General features: G+C 44.3%; 1 protein-coding gene across 1 annotated transcript in view; it reads left to right on the top strand.

The window, feature by feature from the left end:
• LOC121577874 (rho GTPase-activating protein 27) overlaps nt 1-19,310 on the top strand; it is a 50,901-nt gene that overhangs the window by 22,679 nt on the left and 8,912 nt on the right. Inside the window, exons 4-8 of the mRNA XM_041891831.2 lie at nt 11,900-12,331; nt 14,636-14,866; nt 16,788-16,868; nt 17,185-17,313; nt 19,090-19,167. Of these exons, the coding sequence (XP_041747765.2) occupies nt 11,900-12,331; nt 14,636-14,866; nt 16,788-16,868; nt 17,185-17,313; nt 19,090-19,167 (951 nt within the window). The remainder of the gene's footprint in view (nt 1-11,899; nt 12,332-14,635; nt 14,867-16,787; nt 16,869-17,184; nt 17,314-19,089; nt 19,168-19,310) is intronic.

Raw genomic sequence — 19,310 nt, 5'->3', positions numbered from 1 at the left:
GAAATCTTTCTGATTGAGAAGGGGTCAAATACTTATTTCCCGCATTAAAATGCAAATCAATTTATAACATTTTTGACATGCGTTTTTCTGGATTTTTGTTGTTGTTATTCTGTCTCTCACTGTTCAGATAAACCTACCATTAAAATTATAGACTGATCATGTCTTTGTCAGTGGGCAAACGTACAAAATCAGCAGGGGATCAAATACTTTTTTCCCTCACAGTAAATAGATTTCCGACCTGTCACCATTCCTCAAACCAGTGGTTGGTTTGGCAGAGCTGAGCAGAGAGAGAATTAACAAAGAAACTGAGCAAACAAAAATGATATTTGGCCCTAAGCAGAGAGTACACAGTGGCAAAATACCTGACCACTGTGACTGACCCAAAATTAAGGAAAGCTTTGACTATGTACAGACTAAGTGAGCATAGCTTTGCTATTGAGAAAGGCTGCCGTAGGCAGACCTGGCTCTCAAGCGATTACAGCCTCGAGTCTTCTTGAGTATGACGCTACAAGCTTGGCACACCTGTATTTGGGGAGTTTCTCCCATTCTTCTCTGCAGATCCTCTCAAGCTCTGTCAGGTTGGATGGGGAGCGTCGCTGCACAGCTATTTTCAGGTCTCTCCAGAGATGTTCGATCGGGTTCAAGTCCGGGCTCTTGCTGGTCCACTCAAGGACATTCAGAGACTTGTCCCGAAGCCACTCCTGCGTTGTCTTGGCTGTGTGCTTAGGGCTGTTGTCCTCTTGGAAGGTGAACCTTCGCCCCAGTCTGAGGTCCTGAGTACTCTGGAGCAGGTTTTCATCAAGGATCTCTCTGTACTTTGCTCCATTCATCTTTCCCTCGATCCTGACTAGTCTCCTAGTCCCTGCCGCTGAAAAACATCCCCACAGCATTACATTTTTTACATTTTAGTCATTTAGCAAATGCTCTTATCCAGAGCGACTTACAGTTAGTGAGTGCATACATGTTTTTTAGTTTTTGTTGTTCATAGTGGCCCCCCATGGGAAACGAACCCACAACCCTGGTGTTACAAACGCCATGCTCTACACACTGAGCTACACGGGACAGGATGATGCTGCCACCACCATGCTTCACTGTAAGGATGGTGCCAGGTTTCCTTCAGAAGTGACGCTTGGCATTCAGGCCAAAGAGTTCAATCTACGGACAATTCCTTCAACCTCATGGCCTGGTTTTTGCTCTGACATGCGCTGACAACTGTGGGACCTTATATAGACAGGTGTGTGCCTTTCCAAATCATGTCCAATCAATTGAATTTACCACAGGTTGGCTCCAATCAAGTTGTAGAAACATCTCAAGGATGATCAATGGAAACAGGATGCACCTGAGCTCAATTTCGAGTCTCATAGCAAAGGTTCTGAATACTTATGTAAATAAAGTATTTCTGTTTTTGATTTTTAATACATTTGCACAATTTTCAAAAAACCTGTTTCCGCTTTGTCGTTATAGGGTATTGTGTGTAGATTGATGAGGAAACATTTTCACTTCGTCCATTTCAGAATAAGGCTGTAACGTAACAAAATGTGGAAAAAGTCAAGGGGTCTGAATACTTTCCGAATGCCTGCACTGTATTTCCCTCAGATTACACAGACCCACAAAGAATTTGAAAACAAACCCAGTTTTGATAAACTCCCCTATCTACTGGATGAAAAACCACAGTGTGCCATCACAGCAGCAAGATTTGTGACCTGTTGCTGCAAGAAAAGGGCAACCAGTGAAGAACAAACAACATTGTAAATACAACCTATATTTATGTTAATTCTTTTTCATACTTCAACTATTTGAACATTGTTACAACATTGTACATCGCCAATAATATAACATTTTAAATTATTTTGGTGTGTAATGTTTACTGTTCATTTGTTTTTTTCACTTGGTTATTTCCATTCTTGTTTCTTGCCTATTCCACTTGCTCTGTCAATGTAAACACATGTTTCCCATGCCAATAAAGCCCTTTGAATTGGAGGGAGGGAAATGGAGAGAGAGAGCTCTCACAGTGCCGTGATGAGGACATCATAGGCAGCAGTGTTCCAAGAGGAACCTCCCAGGAGTCAGAAAGTCAGGCAGAGACCTCTCATGGGATACAGCAGGTGAGACTCTGGCCTCTGGAACAGATGAGACTCCAGGTGAGACTGGCCTCTGGAACAGATGAGACTCCAGGTGAGACTCTGGCCTCTGGAACAGATGAGACTCCAGGTGAGACTCTGGCCTCTGGGACAGATGAGACTCCAGGTGAGACTCTGGCCTCTGGAACAGATGAGACTCCAGGTGAGACTCTGGCCTCTGGAACAGATGAGACTCCAGGTGAGACTCTGGCCTCTGGAACAGATGAGACTCCAGGTGAGACTCTGGCCTCTGGAACAGATGAGACTCCAGGTGAGACTCTGGCCTCTGGAACAGATGAGTCTCCAGGTGAGACTCTGGCCTCTGGAACAGATGAGACTCCAGGTGAGACTCTGGCCTCTGGGACAGATGAGACTCCGGGTGAGACTCTGGCCTTTGGGACAGATGAGACTCCGGGTGAGACTCTGGCCTCTGGGACAGATGAGACTCCAGGTGAGACTCTTGATCCAAACTGTTACAGACCTACAGTGGGGGAAAAAAGTATTTAGTCAGCCACCAATTGTGCAAGTTCTCCCACTTAAAAAGATGAGAGAGGCCTGTAATTTTCATCATAGGTACACGTCAACTATGACAGACATTGAGAAAAAAAAATCCAGAAAATCACATTGTAGGATTTTTAATGAATTTATTTGCAAATTATGGTGGAAAATAAGTATTTGGTCAATAACAAAAGTTTCTCAATACTTTGTTATATACCCTTTGTTGGCAATGACACAGGTCAAACGTTTTCTGTAAGTCTTCACAAGGTTTTCACACACTGTTGCTGGTATTTTGGCCCATTCCTCCATGCAGATCTCCTCTAGAGCAGTGATGTTTTGGGGCTGTCGCTGGGCAACACAGACTTTCAACTCCCTCCAAAGATTTTCTATGGGGTTGAGATCTGGAGACTGGCTAGGCCACTCCAGGACCTTGAAATGCTTCTTACGAAGCCCTCCTTCGTTGCCCGGGCGGTGTGTTTGGGATCATTGTCATGCTGAAAGACCCAGCCACGTTTCATCTTCAATGCCCTTGCTGATGGAAGGAGGTTTTCACTCAAAATCTCACGATACATGGCCCCATTCATTCTTTCCTTTACATGGATCAGTCGTCCCTGGTCCCTTTGCAGAAAAACAGCCCCAAAGCATGATGTTTCCACCCCCATGCTTCACAGTAGGTATGGTGTTCTTTGGATGCAACTCAGCATTCTTTGTCCTCCAAACACGACGAGTTGAGTTTTTACCAAAAAGTTATATTTTGGTTTCATCTGACATTCTCCCAATCCTCTTCTGGATCATCCAAATGCACTCTAGCAAACTTTAGACGGGCCTGGACATGTACTGGCTTAAGCAGGGGGACACGTCTGGCACTGCAGGATTTGAGTCCCTGGCGGCGTAGTGTGTTACTGATGGTAGGCTTTGTTACTTTGGTCCCAGCTCTCTGCAGGTCATTCAGTAGGTCCCCCCGTGTGGTTCTGGGATTTTTGCTCACCGTTCTTGTGATCATTTTGACCCCACAGGGTGAGATCTTGCGTGGAGCCCCAGATCGAGGGAGATTATCAGTGGTCTTGTATGTCTTCCATTTCCTAATAATTGCTCCCACAGTTGATTTCTTCAAACTAAGCTGCTTACCTATTGCAGATTCAGTCTTCCCAGCCTGGTGCAGGTCTACAATTTTGTTTCTGGTGTCCTTTGACAGCTCTTTGGTTTTGGCCATAGTGGAGTTTGGAGTGTGACTGTTTGAGGTTGTGGACAGGTGTCTTTTATACTGATAACAAGTTCAAACAGGTGCCATTAATACAGGTAACGAGTGGAGGATAGAGGAGCCTCTTAAAGAAGAAGTTACAGGTCTGTGAGAGCCAGAAATCTTGCCTGTTTGTAGGTGACCAAATACTTATTTTCCACCATAATTTGCAAATAAATTCATAAAAAATCCTACAATGTGATTTTCTGGATTTTTTTTTCTCAATTTGTCTGTCATAGTTGACGTGTACCTATGATGAAAATTACAGGAATCTCATCTTTTTAAGTGGGAGAACTTGCACAATTGGGTGGCTGACTAAATACTTTTTTCCCCCACTGTATATCAATCTGGCCTCTGGAACAGATGAGACTCCAGGTGAGACTCTGGCCTCTGGAACAGATGAGACTCCAGGTGAGACTCTGGCCTCTGGAACAGATGAGACTCCAGGTGAGACTCTGGCCTCTGGAACAGATGAGACTCCAGGTGAGACTCTGGCCTCTGGAACAGATGAGACTCCAGGTGAGACTCTGGCCTTTGGAACAGATGAGACTCCAGGTGAGACTCTGGCCGTTGGAACAGATGAGACTCCAGGTGAGACTCTGGCCTCTGGAACAGATGAGACTCCAGGTGAGACTCTGGCCTCTGGAACAGATGAGTCTCCAGGTGAGACTCTGATGTAGGATCAGTGAGTGAGTGTGCCAATATTTTCTGGAAGGATGGACACCGACGTAGTCAACGGTGCCATTTACTTCTCTCATTTATTAAATTAAATTAAAACAACTTTATTTATCCCAGAGGAGCAATTACTTAAGGCAGCTGCAACAACAAGATTAACAAAAAAAATTGTATTCACCTTTATTTAACCAGGTAAGCCAGTTGAGAACAAGTTCTCATTTACAACTTCGACCTGGCCAAGATAAAGCAAAGCAGTGCGATTAAAAACAACACAGAGTTACATATGGGGTAAAACAAAACATAAAGTCAAAAATACAACAGAAAATATATATACAGTGTGTGCAAATGTAGCAAGTTATGGAGGTAAGGCAATAAATAGGCTATAGTGCAAAATAATTACAATTAGTATTAACACTGGAATGATAGATGTGCAAGAGATGATGTGCAAATAGAGATACTGGGGTGCAAATGAGCAAAATAAATAACAATATGGGGATGAGGTAGTTGGGTGGGCTAATTTCAGATGGGCTGTGTACAGGTGCAGTGATCGGTAAGGTGCTCTGACAACTGATGCTTAAAGTTAGTGAGGGAGATAAGAGTCTCCAGCTTCAGAGATTTTTGCAATTTGTTCCAGTCATTGGCAGCAGAGAACTGGAAGGAATGGCGGCCAAAGGAGGTGTTGGCTTTGGGGATGACCAGTGAGATATACCTGCTGGAGCGCATACTACGGGTGGGTGTTGCTATGGTGACCAATGAGCTAAGATAAGGCGGGGATTTGCCTAGCAGTGATTTATAGATGGCCTGGAGCCAGTGGGTTTGGCGACGAATATGTAGTGAGGACCAGCCAACAAGAGCGTACAGGTCACAGTGGTGGGTAGTATATGGGGCTTTGGTGACAAAATGGATGGCACTGTGATAGACTACATCCAATTTGCTGAGTAGAGTGTTGGAGGCTATTTTGTAAATGACATCGCCGAAGTCAAGGATCGGTAGGATAGTCAGTTTTACGAGGGCATGTTTGGCAGCATGAGTGAAGGAGGCTTTGTTGCGAAATAGGAAGCTGATTCTAGATTTAACTTTGGATTGGAGATTCTTAATGTGAGTCTGGAAGGAGAGTTTACAGTCTAACCAGACACCTAGGTATTTGTAGTTGTCCACATACTCTAGGTCAGACCCGTCGAGAGTAGTAATTCTAGTCGGGTGGGCGGGTGCCAGCAGCGTTCGATTGAAGAGCATGCATTTAGTTTAAGAGCAGTTGGAGGCTACTGAAGGAGTGTTGTATGGCATTGAAGCTCGTTTGGAGGTTTGTTAACACAGTGTCCAATGAAGGGCCAGATGTATACAAAATGGTGTCGTCTGCGTAGAGGTGGATCTGAGAGTCACCAGCAGCAAGAGCGACATCATTGATATACACGGAGAAAAGAGTCGGCCCAAGAATTGAACCCTGTGGCACCCCCATAGAGACTGCCATAGGTCCAGACAACAGGCCCTCCGATTTGACACATTGAACTCTATCTGAGAAGTAGTTGGTGAACCAGGCGAGGCAGTCATTTGAGAAACCAAAGCTATTTAGTCTGCCAATAAGAATGCGGTGGTTGACAGAGTCGAAAGGCTTGGCCAGGTCGATAAAGACTGCTGCACAGTACTGTCTATTATTGATCGCGGTTATAATATCGTTTAGGACCTTGAGCGTGGCTGAGGTGCACCCATGACCAGCTCGGAAACCGGAATGCATAGCGGAGAAGGTACGGTGGGATTCGAAATGGTCGGTGATCTGTTTGTTAACTTGGCTTTCAAAAACTTTCGAAAGGCAGGGCAGGATGTATATAGGTCTGTAACAGTTTGGATCTAGAGTGTCACCCCCTTTGAAGAGGGGGATGACCGTGGAAGCTTTCCAATCTCTGGGGATCACAGACATTACGAAAGAGAGGTTGAACAGGCTAGTAATAGGGGTTGCGACAATTTCGGCGGCTAGTTTTAGAAAGAAAGGGTCCAGATTGTCTAGCCCAGATGATTTGTAGGGGTCCAGATTTTGCAGCTCTTTCAGAACATCAGCTGTCTGAATTTGTGTGAAGGAGAAGCAGGGGGGGCATGGGCAAGTTGCAGCGGAGGGTGCAGAGCTGGTGGCCGGGGTAGTGGTAGCCAGGTGGAAAGCATGGCCAGCCGTAGCAAAATGCTTGTTGAAATTCTCAATTATTGTAGATTTATCGGTGGTGATAGTGTTTCTTAGCCTCAGTGCAGTGGGCAGCTGGGATGAAGTGCTCTTATTCTCCATGGACTTTACAGTGTCCCAAAACTTTTTGGAGTTAGTGCTACAGGATGCAAATTTCTGTTTGAAAAAGTTAGCCTTTGCTTTCCTAACTGCTTGTGTATATTGGTTCCTAACTTCCCTGAAAAGTTGCATATCGCGGGGGCTATTTGATGCTAATGCAGTACGCCACAGGATGTTTTTGTGCTGGTCAAGGGTAGTCAAGTCTGAGGAGAACCAGGGGCTATATCTGTTCTTAGTTCTGTATTTTTTGAATGGGGCATGTTTATTTAAGATTGAGAGGAAGTTACTTTTAAAGAACAACCAGGCATCCTCTACTGACGGAATGAGATCTATATCCATCCAGGATACCTGGGCCAGGTCAATTAGTAAGGCCTGCTCGCTAAAGTGTTTTAGGGAGCGTTTGACAGTGATGAGGGGTGGTCGTTTGACCGCGGATCTGTTACGGACGCAGGCAATAAGGCAGTGATCGCCGAGATCCTGGTTGAAGACCGCGGAGGTGTATTTAGAGGGTAAGTTAGTCAGGATGATATCTATGAGGGTACCCATGTTTACAGATTTAGGGTTGTACCTGGTAGGTTCGTTGATAATTTGTGTGAGATTGAGGGCATCTAGTTTGGATTGTAGGATGGCCGGGGTGTTAAGCATATCCCAATTTAGGTCACCAAGCAGTACGAACTGAGGATAAATGGGGGGCAATAAATTCACATATGGTGTCCAGGGCACAGCTGGGGGCTGAGGGGGGTCTGTAGCAAGCGGCAACAGTGAGAGACTTATTTCTGGAAAGGTGGATTTTTAGAAGTAGAAGCTCAAACTGTTTGGGCACAGACCTGGATAGTATGATAGAGCTCTGCAGGCTATCTCTACAGTAGATTGCAACTCCGCCCCCTTTGGCAGTTCTATCTAGACGGAAAATTTTGTAGTTGGGGATGGACATTTCAGAATTTTTGGTGGCCTTCCTAAGCCAGGATTCAGACACTGCTAGAACATTAGGGTTGGCGGAGTGTGCTAACGCAGTGAATAACTCAAACTTAGGAAGGAGGCTTCTGATATTAACGTGCAGAAAACCAAGGCTTTTACGGTTACAGAAGTCAACAAATGATAGCTCCTGGGGAGTAGGAGTGATACTGGGGGCTGCAGGGCCTGGGTTACCCTCTACATCACCAGAGGAACAGAGGAGGACTAGAATAAGGATACGGCTAAAGGCTTTAAGAACTGGTCTTCTAGTGCGTTGGGTACAGAGAATAAAGGGGGCAGATTTCCGGGCGTTGTAGAAAAGATTCACTGCATTATGTACAGACAAGGATATGGAAGGATATGAGTACAGTGGAGGTAAACCTAAGCGTTGGGTAACAATGAGAGATAGCATCACTGGAGGCACCGATTGAGCCGGTCTCGGCGTGTATGGGGGGTGGAACAAAGGAACTATTTGAGGCAGTTTGAGAGGGACTTGGGGTTCTACAGTGAAATTGTATAATAAGAACTAACTGGAACAGCAATAGGCAAGGCATATTTACATGGGAGAGAGGCATAAAGCAATCACAGGTGTTATTAGAGAGAGCTAAGACAACAACTGGTAATGGCGATAAAGTTTGGGCTGAGGCTAAACAGAATAAACAGGACAGGGTACCGTGTAAAGGAACAGTCCAGCAGGCATCAGCTGTGCAGCTGAGTGATCATAAGGTCCAGTGAGCAGCAATATGTGAGTCCGAGAGCAGTTCAAATTGGTGCTTCAGCACAGCGAGCAGGAAGCATGGTTGTAGTTTGCGTGTGCTAGCGGGCCGGGGATAGCAGATGGATCTTCGTGGTCGTCGCAACGGGAAGCCTGTTGAAACCACAGACGATTACGTCGGCAGACCAGTCGTGATGGATTGGCAGGGCTCCGTGTCAACTCTAGGAGGTCCCGTCCGGTTGACAGAGAGGTAGATAGCCAGGAGATGTGCCTGACTCAAGGCTAGCTCAAGGCTGATTAGCCAACAACAACGTTCATTTAGTTGCAGCTAGCTAGTTGCGATTATCCAGTGTTAATGGTCCAGTGATTCCGGCAGAAAATCCGATATGTTCTGGGTCGATAACTCGCTGTGCAGACAGTGCAGACTGGCCGATAATAGTTGAGGCTAGAGCTGGCTGGTAGGTAGTGCAGGCCATGGACAACGGAGAAAAGCCGCTTACGGTGGCTAATAGCAAGTAGCTAGTTAGCTGGCTACTCCCGTCCGGTAGACAGAGAGGTAGATAGCCGGGGCTAGCTCAAGGCTCAAGGCTAACTGGTGCTATGGGGGCAGTGGTGATTAGCCTACAGCAACATCCATTCGACATCCATTCGGTTGCGGCTAGCTAGATCCGGTGTCATGGTCCAGTGATTCAGTTATTCCGGCAGAAAATCTGATGTTCTGGGTGAAAACCGCTAACGGCGGCTAATAGCAAGTAGCTAGTTAGCTAGTTAGCTGGCTGGCTAGTTTCAACTGGAGATTCTAGATAAAGGTGAGTAAATAATAGAATCCGTTCCGCATTGAGTGAGGCGGGTTGCAGGAAAGTATATTTAGTAGAAGGATGAAAAGTGTGATAGGGAAATATATACGTAAAAAAAAAAAAAAACTGGCTATTTACATGGACACACAAGAGAACACGACCGCACTGCTACGCTATCTTGGAATGATCTTCTAGGCTAACTCGACAAACCTTGCCATGTGTATTGGCCTTGACTAGGTCTATATTTACATACATGAATTTACATACATGGTAAAATACTGGAACTTTCTAAAGCTGTGTTTCCCTGATAAGAAGAAGGATAAAAGGTATTTTTAAGTTATATTCAGTCTACTTTTGAAATGGATTCTAGTCAATCAAAGTTTGAGTCATGTAAGCATTTTTGACAATTCTACATTTTGTAGAACTAAGCCTACTGTAATTGATCGTTTTTTTGACTGGCTTCAATTAGTAACCATTGTGTCAGTAACCATTGTGTCAGGAACCATTGTGAAACTGTTGCATGAAACCTGAATATTGGCCTTGCGTACAGGGTTGGGGAGTAACTGATTACATGTCATCTGATTACAAAGAAAACTAATCAGTTAACTTACCAGCAAAACTATTGTAATCAGATTAGATACTTTTGAAAAACTACATTATTATTTATTGGATTACATTTACATTCAGAAAGGATGTTTGAGAAAAATACATTATGACACCTTTCTGTTTTCTCAATGACATTCAAATCAGCATTGAACAAAGCCGCAAGTTTAAGTTTATTCCACCTGAGCGAGTCGACCACCAGTCAGAGAGCACTATGATAACACACAAAATGCTTTTGATGGATCCATTTTGTCTTCTTCTAATGCCTCTTAAGGGGAAAGTCATCAGATTACGTTACAGAGTTTGGGTAATCCGAAAATTATGTTACTGATTACAAATTTGGACAAGTAACTATTAACTGTAACAGATTTTTTTTTTAAGTAACCTACCCAACCCTGCTTGCATATTTCTTTATGTGGACAGCTGTCATTGTTCTTTCTTGCAACTGGAACACCACCTCTAAATGGAAGACAATTTCACACATGAATGCCTCGGCGGTCTGTGAAGCAGTACAGTTTCAGTTTTTTGAGTGGTGAACTTTGTACATCCCTGTTGCACCTCCAGTTTTGGCAATGCAGAGTCAGTGTCTGTGGGTAACTGGGTAATCAATCAAATCACATTTTATCTGTCACATGCGCTGAATACAACAGGTGTAGCCCTTACCGTGAAATGCTTACAAGCCCTTAACCAACAATGCATATTTTTTTTATATGTAAGAAAATATTTGCTAAAAAAATAAATAAACTAAAGTAAGAAAAAAAGTAACACAATAAAATATCAAAAACGAGGCTATATACAGGAAGTACCAGGTAGTAATGAGGCTATATACAGGAAGTACCAGGTAGTATTGAGGCTATATACAGGGGGTACCAGGTAGCAATGAGGCTATGTACAGGGGGTATCAGGTAGCAATGAGGTTATGTACAGGGGGTACCAGGTAGCAATGAGTCTATGTACAGGGGGTACCAGGTAGCAACGAGGCTATGTACAGGGGGTACCAGGTAGCAATGAGGCTATGTACAGGGGGTACCAGGTAGCAATGAGGCTATGTACAGGGGGTACCAGGTAGCAACGAGGCTATGTACAGGGGGTACCAGGTAGCAACGAGGCTATATACAGGGGGTACCAGGTAGCAATTATTATTATTATTATTTATTTTATTTTTTTTCACCTTTATTTAACCAGGTAAACCAGTTGAGAACAAGTTCTCATTTACAACTGCGACCTGGCCAAGATAAAGCAATGAGGCTATGTACAGGGGGTACCGGTACCGAATCAATGTGCGGGGGTACAGGTTAGTCGTGGTAATTGAGGTAATATGTACATGTAGGTAGGGGTAAAGTGACTATGCATAGATAATAAACAGCGAGTAGCAGCAGTGTAAAAAAGGGGGTCATTGCAAATAGTCCGGGTAGCCATTTGATTAACTGTTTAGTAGTCTAATGGCTTGAGGTTAGAAGCTGTCGGATGCCGAGCAGTTGTCATACCAAGCGGTGATGCAACCAGTCAGGATGCTCTCGATGGTGCAGCTGTCTCCTGAGTCTCCTGAGGGGGAATAGGTGTTGTAATAGTGGGTGTCTGTAAATTTAGACAAAAACAAGGTGTTGGTTTGTGGTCTGGAGCTTGATGCTCTCTCTTCTTTTAGAATTTACTTCCTGAGCTGACTGCTCCGGAAGACCGCCTCTGTTCTGCTCTGTCACCCTCTTACTGAGTGCTATAAGTGAGAGCTCCTCTTGTCCCTCTAGAAATAAAGCAACTACTTTTATCTACACAAAACCTGATAGACTAAAGTTAATGTTGGTTATGTTGTTCACTGGCTTGGCTCTCTGTTGCATGTCTAGAGTGATTCAGTGTCACTTAGCCTCAGCCTGGTCCCAGATCAGTTTGTGTTCCTACTGTATGTTTATTGTCAAGATAGCACAAACCGATCTGGGATCAGATAGTGTTCTACCTACTTGTCGTCACACTGTAGCTCTAAACTTTTCCAGCTGACCTCTGACCACATATTATCTGCTCGTCCCATAGGTCAAGGAGAGTGCCCAGAACGCTGTGTATGTCAATGTAGCAGAGCTCGGCAGAAACATCTCTGAGTCCCCTCCCTGCTCTCCTCCATACCTGGCCTCTAAGGGATGGGAGGTGCACACTGACCAGGAGAGTGGACGGGAGTACTTCTACCACCCCGAATCAGGGCAGACCACCTGGGACAACCCCACCGAGGTGTCTGTGTGTTTGCCCTCCTCTCAGTCCCCCTCCCTGTCCCCCACCTCCACCTCCATCTCCGCCTCCCCCCCTGCATGGACCTCTGACTGGGAGCAGTGTTTGGATGTGACCAGCGGCTGCCAGTACTTCTATAACCCAGTATCGGGGGAGACGTCTTGGGAGCCCCCAGAGCCACAGTGCCCCTACCCCCCTCTGATGGAGCCTCTGAGTGGGCTCAGCTCCCTGGAGGAAGGGCCGGTAAGGCCTGCTCCACTTAGACACTCACTTAGTCTATTTTAGTTTCACCATGGGAGGTCTACAAATAATACGCTCATCTTTTTAAAGAAGTTATCCTCCTGCTAAGTCCGACACCTACAGTACATAGCAGACAGTTGGTTTTCATAGATGTAATGATCCTCCTGCTAAGTCCTACACCTACAGTACATAGCAGACAGTTGGTTTTCATAGATGTACAGTGGGGGGAAAAAGTATTTAGTCAGCCACCAATTGTGCAAGTTCTCCCACTTAAAAAGATGAGAGAGGCCTGTAATTTTCATCATAAGTACACGTCAACTATGACAGACAAATTGAGAAAAAAAATCCAGAAAATCACATTGTAGGATTTTTAATGAATTTATTTGCAAATTATGGTGGAAAATAAGTATTTGGTCACCTACAAACAAGCAAGATTTCTGGCTCTCACAGACCTGTAACTTCTTCTTTAAGAGGCTCCTCTGTCCTCCACTCGTTACCTGTATTAATGGCACCTGTTTGAACTTGTTATCAGTATAAAAGACACCTGTCCACAACCTCAAACAGTCACACTCCAAACTCCACTATGGCCAAGACCAAAGAGCTGTCAAAGGACACCAGAAACAAAATTGTAGACCTGCACCAGGCTGGGAAGACTGAATCTGCAATAGGTAAGCAGCTTGGTTTGAAGAAATCAACTGTGGGAGCAATTATTAGGAAATGGAAGACATACAAGACCACTGATAATCTCCCTTGATCTGGGGCTCCACACAAGATCTCACCCCGTGGGGTCAAAATGATCACAAGAACGGTGAGCAAAAATCCCAGAAACACATGGGGGGACCTAGTGAATGACCTGCAGAGAGCTGGGACCAAAGTAACAAAGCCTACCATCAGTAACACACTACGCCGCCAGGGACTCAAATCCTGCAGTGCCAGACGTGTCCCCCTGCTTAAGCCAGTACATGTCCAGGCCCGTCTGAAGTTTGCTAGAGTGCATTTGGATGATCCAGAAGAGGATTGGGAGAATGTCAGATGAAACCAAAATATAACTTTTTGGTAAAAACTCAACTTGTCGTGTTTGGAGGACAAAGAATGCTGAATTGCATCCAAAGAACACCATACCTACTGTGAAGCATGGGGGTGGAAACATCATGCTTTGGGGCTGTTTTTTCTGCAAAGGGACCAGGGACGACTGATCCGTGTAAAGGAAAGAATGAATGGGGCCATGTATCGTGAGATTTTGAGTGAAAACCTCCTTCCATCAGCAAGGGCATTGAAGATGAAACGTGGCTGGGTCTTTCAGCATGACAATGATCCCAAACACACCGCCCGGGCAACGAAGGAGTGGCTTCGTAAGAAGCATTTCAAGGTCCTGGAGTGGCCTAGCCAGTCTCCAGATCTCAACCCCATAGAAAATCTTTGGAGGGAGTTGAAAGTCGGTGTTGCCCAGCGACAGCCCCAAAACATCACTGCTCTAGAGGAGATCTGCATGGAGGAATGGGCCAAAATACCAGCAACAGTGTGTGAAAACCTTGTGAAGACTTACAGAAAACGTTTGACCTGTGTCATTGCAAACAAAGGGTATATAACAAAGTATTGAGAAACTTTTGTTATTGACCAAATACTTATTTTCCACCATAATTTGCTAATAAATTCATTAAAAATCCTACAATGTGATTTTCTGGATTTTTTTTTCTCATTTTGTCTGTCATAGTTGACGTGTACCTATGATGAAAATTACAGGCCTCTCTCATATTTTTAAGTGGGAGAACCTGCACAATTGGTGGCTGACTAAATACTTTTTTCCCCCCACTGTAATTATCCTCCTGCTAAGTCCTATACCTACAGTACATAGCAGACAGTTGGTTTTCGTAGATGTAATTATCCTCCTGCAAATTACCACACCTACAGTACATAGCAGACAGTTGGTTTTCATGGATTATGTAATTCTCCTCAAACTAGTAGGCATTCTGTACATTCTCACATTGACCTCATTGTGAACTTTCTGCAAATGGCATTGTTGTGTTTTCACCATTCTAAAGAGGCTTGTGAAAGAAAAAGCTGAAAACTGTCTAAACTGTTGAGTTGAAATGAGGATCTTTGAAAAGGTCAAAGGAAGCTTGAGGGAAAGTTATCCATTGTCCTGGTCTCGATCTGTTTTGAAGCAGAACACTGAATGTAACATTCTCACAACGTGTGTGTGTGTGTGTCTGTCTGTGTACATGTGTATGGGTGTGTGCGTGTGTGTCTGTACACACCTGTGTGTGCGTGATGTGTGTGCAATGCATAATATGTGTGTGTGTCCAGCCTCCCCTGCCTGAGGAGGACTACCCAGACCCAGCCGAGGCTGACCTACCAGAAGAGGAGTTGTTGGCTGTGTCCCCTGTGACCCCTCACTCCTTCCCTAAGGACCCCAGCCTTGTGATCCAGGCGGTCATCCCCAGGGCCAGCCTGGACAGGAGCGCCCCGACGGGCTGGAACCTCAACATAGACCCTGATGGGACCTGGGTGTTCTCCAGCAGACACTCACCTGATCAGGTACACAGAACCTTTATTTAGATGATATTTATTCAGGTTAGTCTCATTGACACTTTATTTAGACTATATTTATTCAGGTTAGTCTCATTTGAGATAAAATCTACTTTTCAATAGACAGCTGTCCAGGAATGCAGTCTAGGGGAAAACCATGCCACTCAGCTTGAAGGAATATTACAGCTAAATGCACCGTTATGCTACTAGACTAGAAGATGTCATAGGTGGTGTTCAGTGTATATACAGTCAGGTCCATAAATATTTGGACATTGACCAAGTTATTATTATTTTAGCTGTCTACCACAGCATATTGGAGTTGAAATTAAATAATTTGAGGGTATTTACATCCAAATGGGGTGAACGGTGTAGGAATTACAGCACTTTTTGTATGTGGTCCCCCCCTTTTTAAGGGACCAAAAGTAATTGGACAATTGGCTGCTCAGCTGTTCCATGGCCAGGTGTGTGTTATTCCCTCATTAGTTAATTTACAAGTAAGCAGATAAAAGGTCTAGAGTTGATTTCAACCGTGGTATTTGCATTTGGATTTTGCTGTTAACCCTCAATATGAAGTCCAAAGAGCTGTCACTGCCAGTGAAGCAAGCCATCATTAGGCTGAAAAATCTAAAGAAACCCATCAGAGAGAAAGCAAAAACATTAGTTGTGGCCAAATCAACTATTTGGTACATTCTTAAAAAGAAAGAACACACTTGTGAGCTCAGGAACACCAAAAGGCCCGGAAGACCATGGAAAACAACTGTGGTGGATGACAGAATCATTATTTCCCTGGTGAAGAAAAGACCCTTCACAACAGTTGGCCAGATCAAGAACACCCTCCAGGAGGTAGGCGTATCTGTGTCAAAGTCAACAATCAAGAGAAGACTTCACCAGAGTAAATACAGAGGGTTTACCACAAGATGTAAACCATTGGTAAGCCTCAAAAACAGGAAGACCAGATTAGAGTTTGCCAAAAAAACATCTAAGAAAGCCTGTACAGTTCTGGAACAACATCCTACGGACAGATGAGACAAAGATCAACTTGTACCAGAATGATGGGAAGAGAAGTGTATGGAGAAGGGAAGAAACTGCTCATGATCCGAAGCATACCACCTCATCTGGGAAGCATGGTGGAGGTAGTGTTATGGCGTGGGCATGTATGGCTGCCAATGGAACTGGTTCCCTTGTATTTATTGATGATGTGACTGCTGACAAAAGCAGCAGGATGAATTCTGAAGTGTTTAGGGCTATATTATCTGCGCAGATTCAGCCAAATGCTTCAAAACTCATTAGACGGCGCTTCACAGTGCAGATGGACAATGACCCGAAGCATACTGCGAAAGCAACCCAATACTTTTTTAAGGCAAAGAAGTGGATTGTTCTGCAATGTCCAAGTCAATCACCTGACCTGAATCCAATTGAGCATGCATTTCACTTTCTGAAGGCAAAACACCCCAAGAACAAGCAGGAACTGAAGACAGCTGCAGTAAAGGCCTGGCAGAGCATCACCAGGGAAGAAACCAACATCTAGTGATGTCTATGGGTTCCAGACTTCAGGCAGTCATTGACTGCACAGGATTTGCAACCAAGTATTACAATTCACAATTTAATTTATGATTATGTTATTTTGTCCAATTACTTTTGAGCCCATAAAATTGGGGGGCTATGTATAAAGATGGTTGTAATTCCTACACGGTTCATACAATAATTTTGTCAAAACCCTTAAATCAAAGATGAAAGTCTACACTTAAAGCATATCTTGATTGTTTCCTTTCAAATCCATTGTGGTGGCGTACAGAGCCAAAATGATGCAAATTGTGTCACTGTCCAAATACTTAGGGACCTGACCGTATATGCCGTTCGTTTTCTCCATAAATGTTCAGTATAGTAAATATTTAACCAGAGGTCTTTGTCATTGTGTGTGTGGTAACAGTGGATCAAATCGTTGGACGACAGAGGACAGACGTACTACTACCTGAGAGATGGCTCTAGATCCCAGTGGAACCTGCCTGAGGTAGAGATCAAGATTAGAAAACACCCATAGCGAGTATGAAATGAAAGATCTTTCACGTGAACAGATTGAACTAAATTTGCCTATAGCAAAGAGAACATTCTGTTAATATTACTCCTCTTCATTCCCATTGGAACACAGGGCCACAGTGAGCTCCTCCCATTCTTCCTGTCCTTAGCAACATGTTGTGCATGGCTTAATGAGAGGTTCATCTTGGCCTGCTCGTCCACATGGTTTAGATCAGTATTTTCCTCATGTAGATGTGAAAGGTTTCTCCAGTGTGAACATGCATTTCTCCATTATCATTTGACCAACCCAGGCCCCTGTAGTGTCATGCCAGTCCAAGATGGGGAACGGTTTTGAGCTGGAAGGGGTCTCTTTATCGGTCATGAAGAACTGGAGACACACCGTGGGTGCAGCTTATGTCAGCTCAGCCCTGGAGGAGGGGGTGAGGACTAATAACACAGGAACATTAACACACCTCACGTCCCCCAAACCAGAGCCCACCAAGGTAGAGCTATGAGGTACAGTCGGCGTGTCAGCTGGCTCTGACCACAGTGTTCATTAAGGCAGAGTGAAGTGACTGAGCGCCATATGAAACCCCTGACCCTCAGCTCTCATACTGAGCCCCCCTGACACCGTTTCCCAAAAGAGAGAGCGCCAAGCACCTGGGACAACTTCTATTACATTTCACTTGTAGTCTTCTGTGTGTTCAGTATTTTATACTGCATATATAACAGAGTAGACAGTGTACCACAACAGAGTAGACAGTGTACTATGACAGAGTAGACAGTGTACTATGACAGAGTAGACAGTGTACTATGACAGAGTAGACAGTGTACTATGACAGAGTAGACAGTGTACTGTAACAGAGTAGACAGTGTACTATGACAGAGTAGACAGTGTACTATGACAGAGAGTAGACAGTGTACTATGACAGAGTAGACAGTGTACTATGACAGAGTAGACAGTGTACTATGACAGAGTAGACAGTGTACTATGACAGAGTAGACAGTGTACTGTAACAGAGTAGACAGTGTACTATGACAGAGTAGACAGTGTACTATGACAGAGTAGACAGTGTACTATGACAGAGTAGACAGTGTACTATGACAGAGTAGACAGTGTACCACAACAGAATAGTTTCTGCACTATAACAGAGTAGACAGTGTACCACAACAGAGTAGATTATGTACTATAACAGAGTAGACAGTGTACTATAACTGAGTAGGTTGTGTACTAAAACAGAGCAGACCGTGAACCACATTAGAGCAGACAGTGTACCACATTAGAGCAGACAGTGTACCACATCAGAGTAGACAGTGTACCACATCAGAATAGACAGTGTACCACATCAGAGTAGACAGTGTACCACATCAGAGTAGACAGAGTCCCACATCAGAGTAGACAGTGTCCCACATCAGAGTAGACAGTGTACCACATCAGAGTAGACAGTGTACCACATCAGAGTAGACAGTGTACCACATCAGAGTAGACAGTGTACCACATCAGAGTAGACAGTGTACCACATCAGAGTAGACAGTGTACCACATCAGAGTAGACAGTGTACCACATCAGAGTAGACAGTGTACCACATCAGAGTAGACTGTGTACCACAGCAGAGTAGACTGTACTAGAAAAGATTAGACAGTGTACTATAACAGAGTAGGTTGTGTGCTATAGCAGAGTAGACAGTGTACCACAACAGAGTAGACAGTGTCCTATAACAGAGTAGACAGTGTACCTCAACAGAGTAGACAGTGTACCACAACAGAGTAGATTCTGTACTACAACAGAGTAGATGGTGTACTAGAAAAGATTAGACAGTGTACTATAACAGAGTAGGTTGTGTGCTATAGCAGAGTAGACAGTGTACTATAACAGAGTAGGGTGTGTGCTATAGCAGAGTAGACAGTGTACCACAACAGAGTAGACAGTGTCCTATAACAGAGTAGACAGTGTACCTCAACAGAGTAGACAGTGTACCACAACAGAGTAGATTCTGTACTACAACAGAGTAGATGGTGTACTAGAAAAGATTAGACAGTGTACTATAACAGAGTAGGTTGTGTACTATAACAGAGTAGACCGTGTACTCTGTGGTAAGATTAAGTGATTGCAGACGCAAGGAAGTTAGGAACTATGCAGGGGTTTTTTCTATGTAGATTTTAGTCACATTGCAACAAATTAAAGCATCCATTATTCTTCTCCTGTTGGGCAAAAGTTCTTCCCGACTCACAGAATAAACGCCTCGGACTACGACTCCAGTGCAGACAACTCTCCGGAGATGGGGCAGCACCACGTGAGTTCTCGTCCTCCTGTCCTGTCGTCCTGTCCTCCTCACCTGTCCTCCCCAGTCTGCTGATCCTCATCAGGTTAGATCAGCCCTGGGTCAATTGAAATGACAGTTCTGTTCTAACTCAAATGACAGTTCTGTTCTAACTC

This window comes from Coregonus clupeaformis, chromosome 1 (genome assembly GCF_020615455.1).
Source record: "Coregonus clupeaformis isolate EN_2021a chromosome 1, ASM2061545v1, whole genome shotgun sequence".
Classification (NCBI taxonomy): Eukaryota; Metazoa; Chordata; class Actinopteri; order Salmoniformes; family Salmonidae; genus Coregonus; species Coregonus clupeaformis.
The sequence above is the reverse complement of the archived record's forward strand: the minus strand, read 5'-3'. Positions and strand labels throughout refer to the sequence as shown.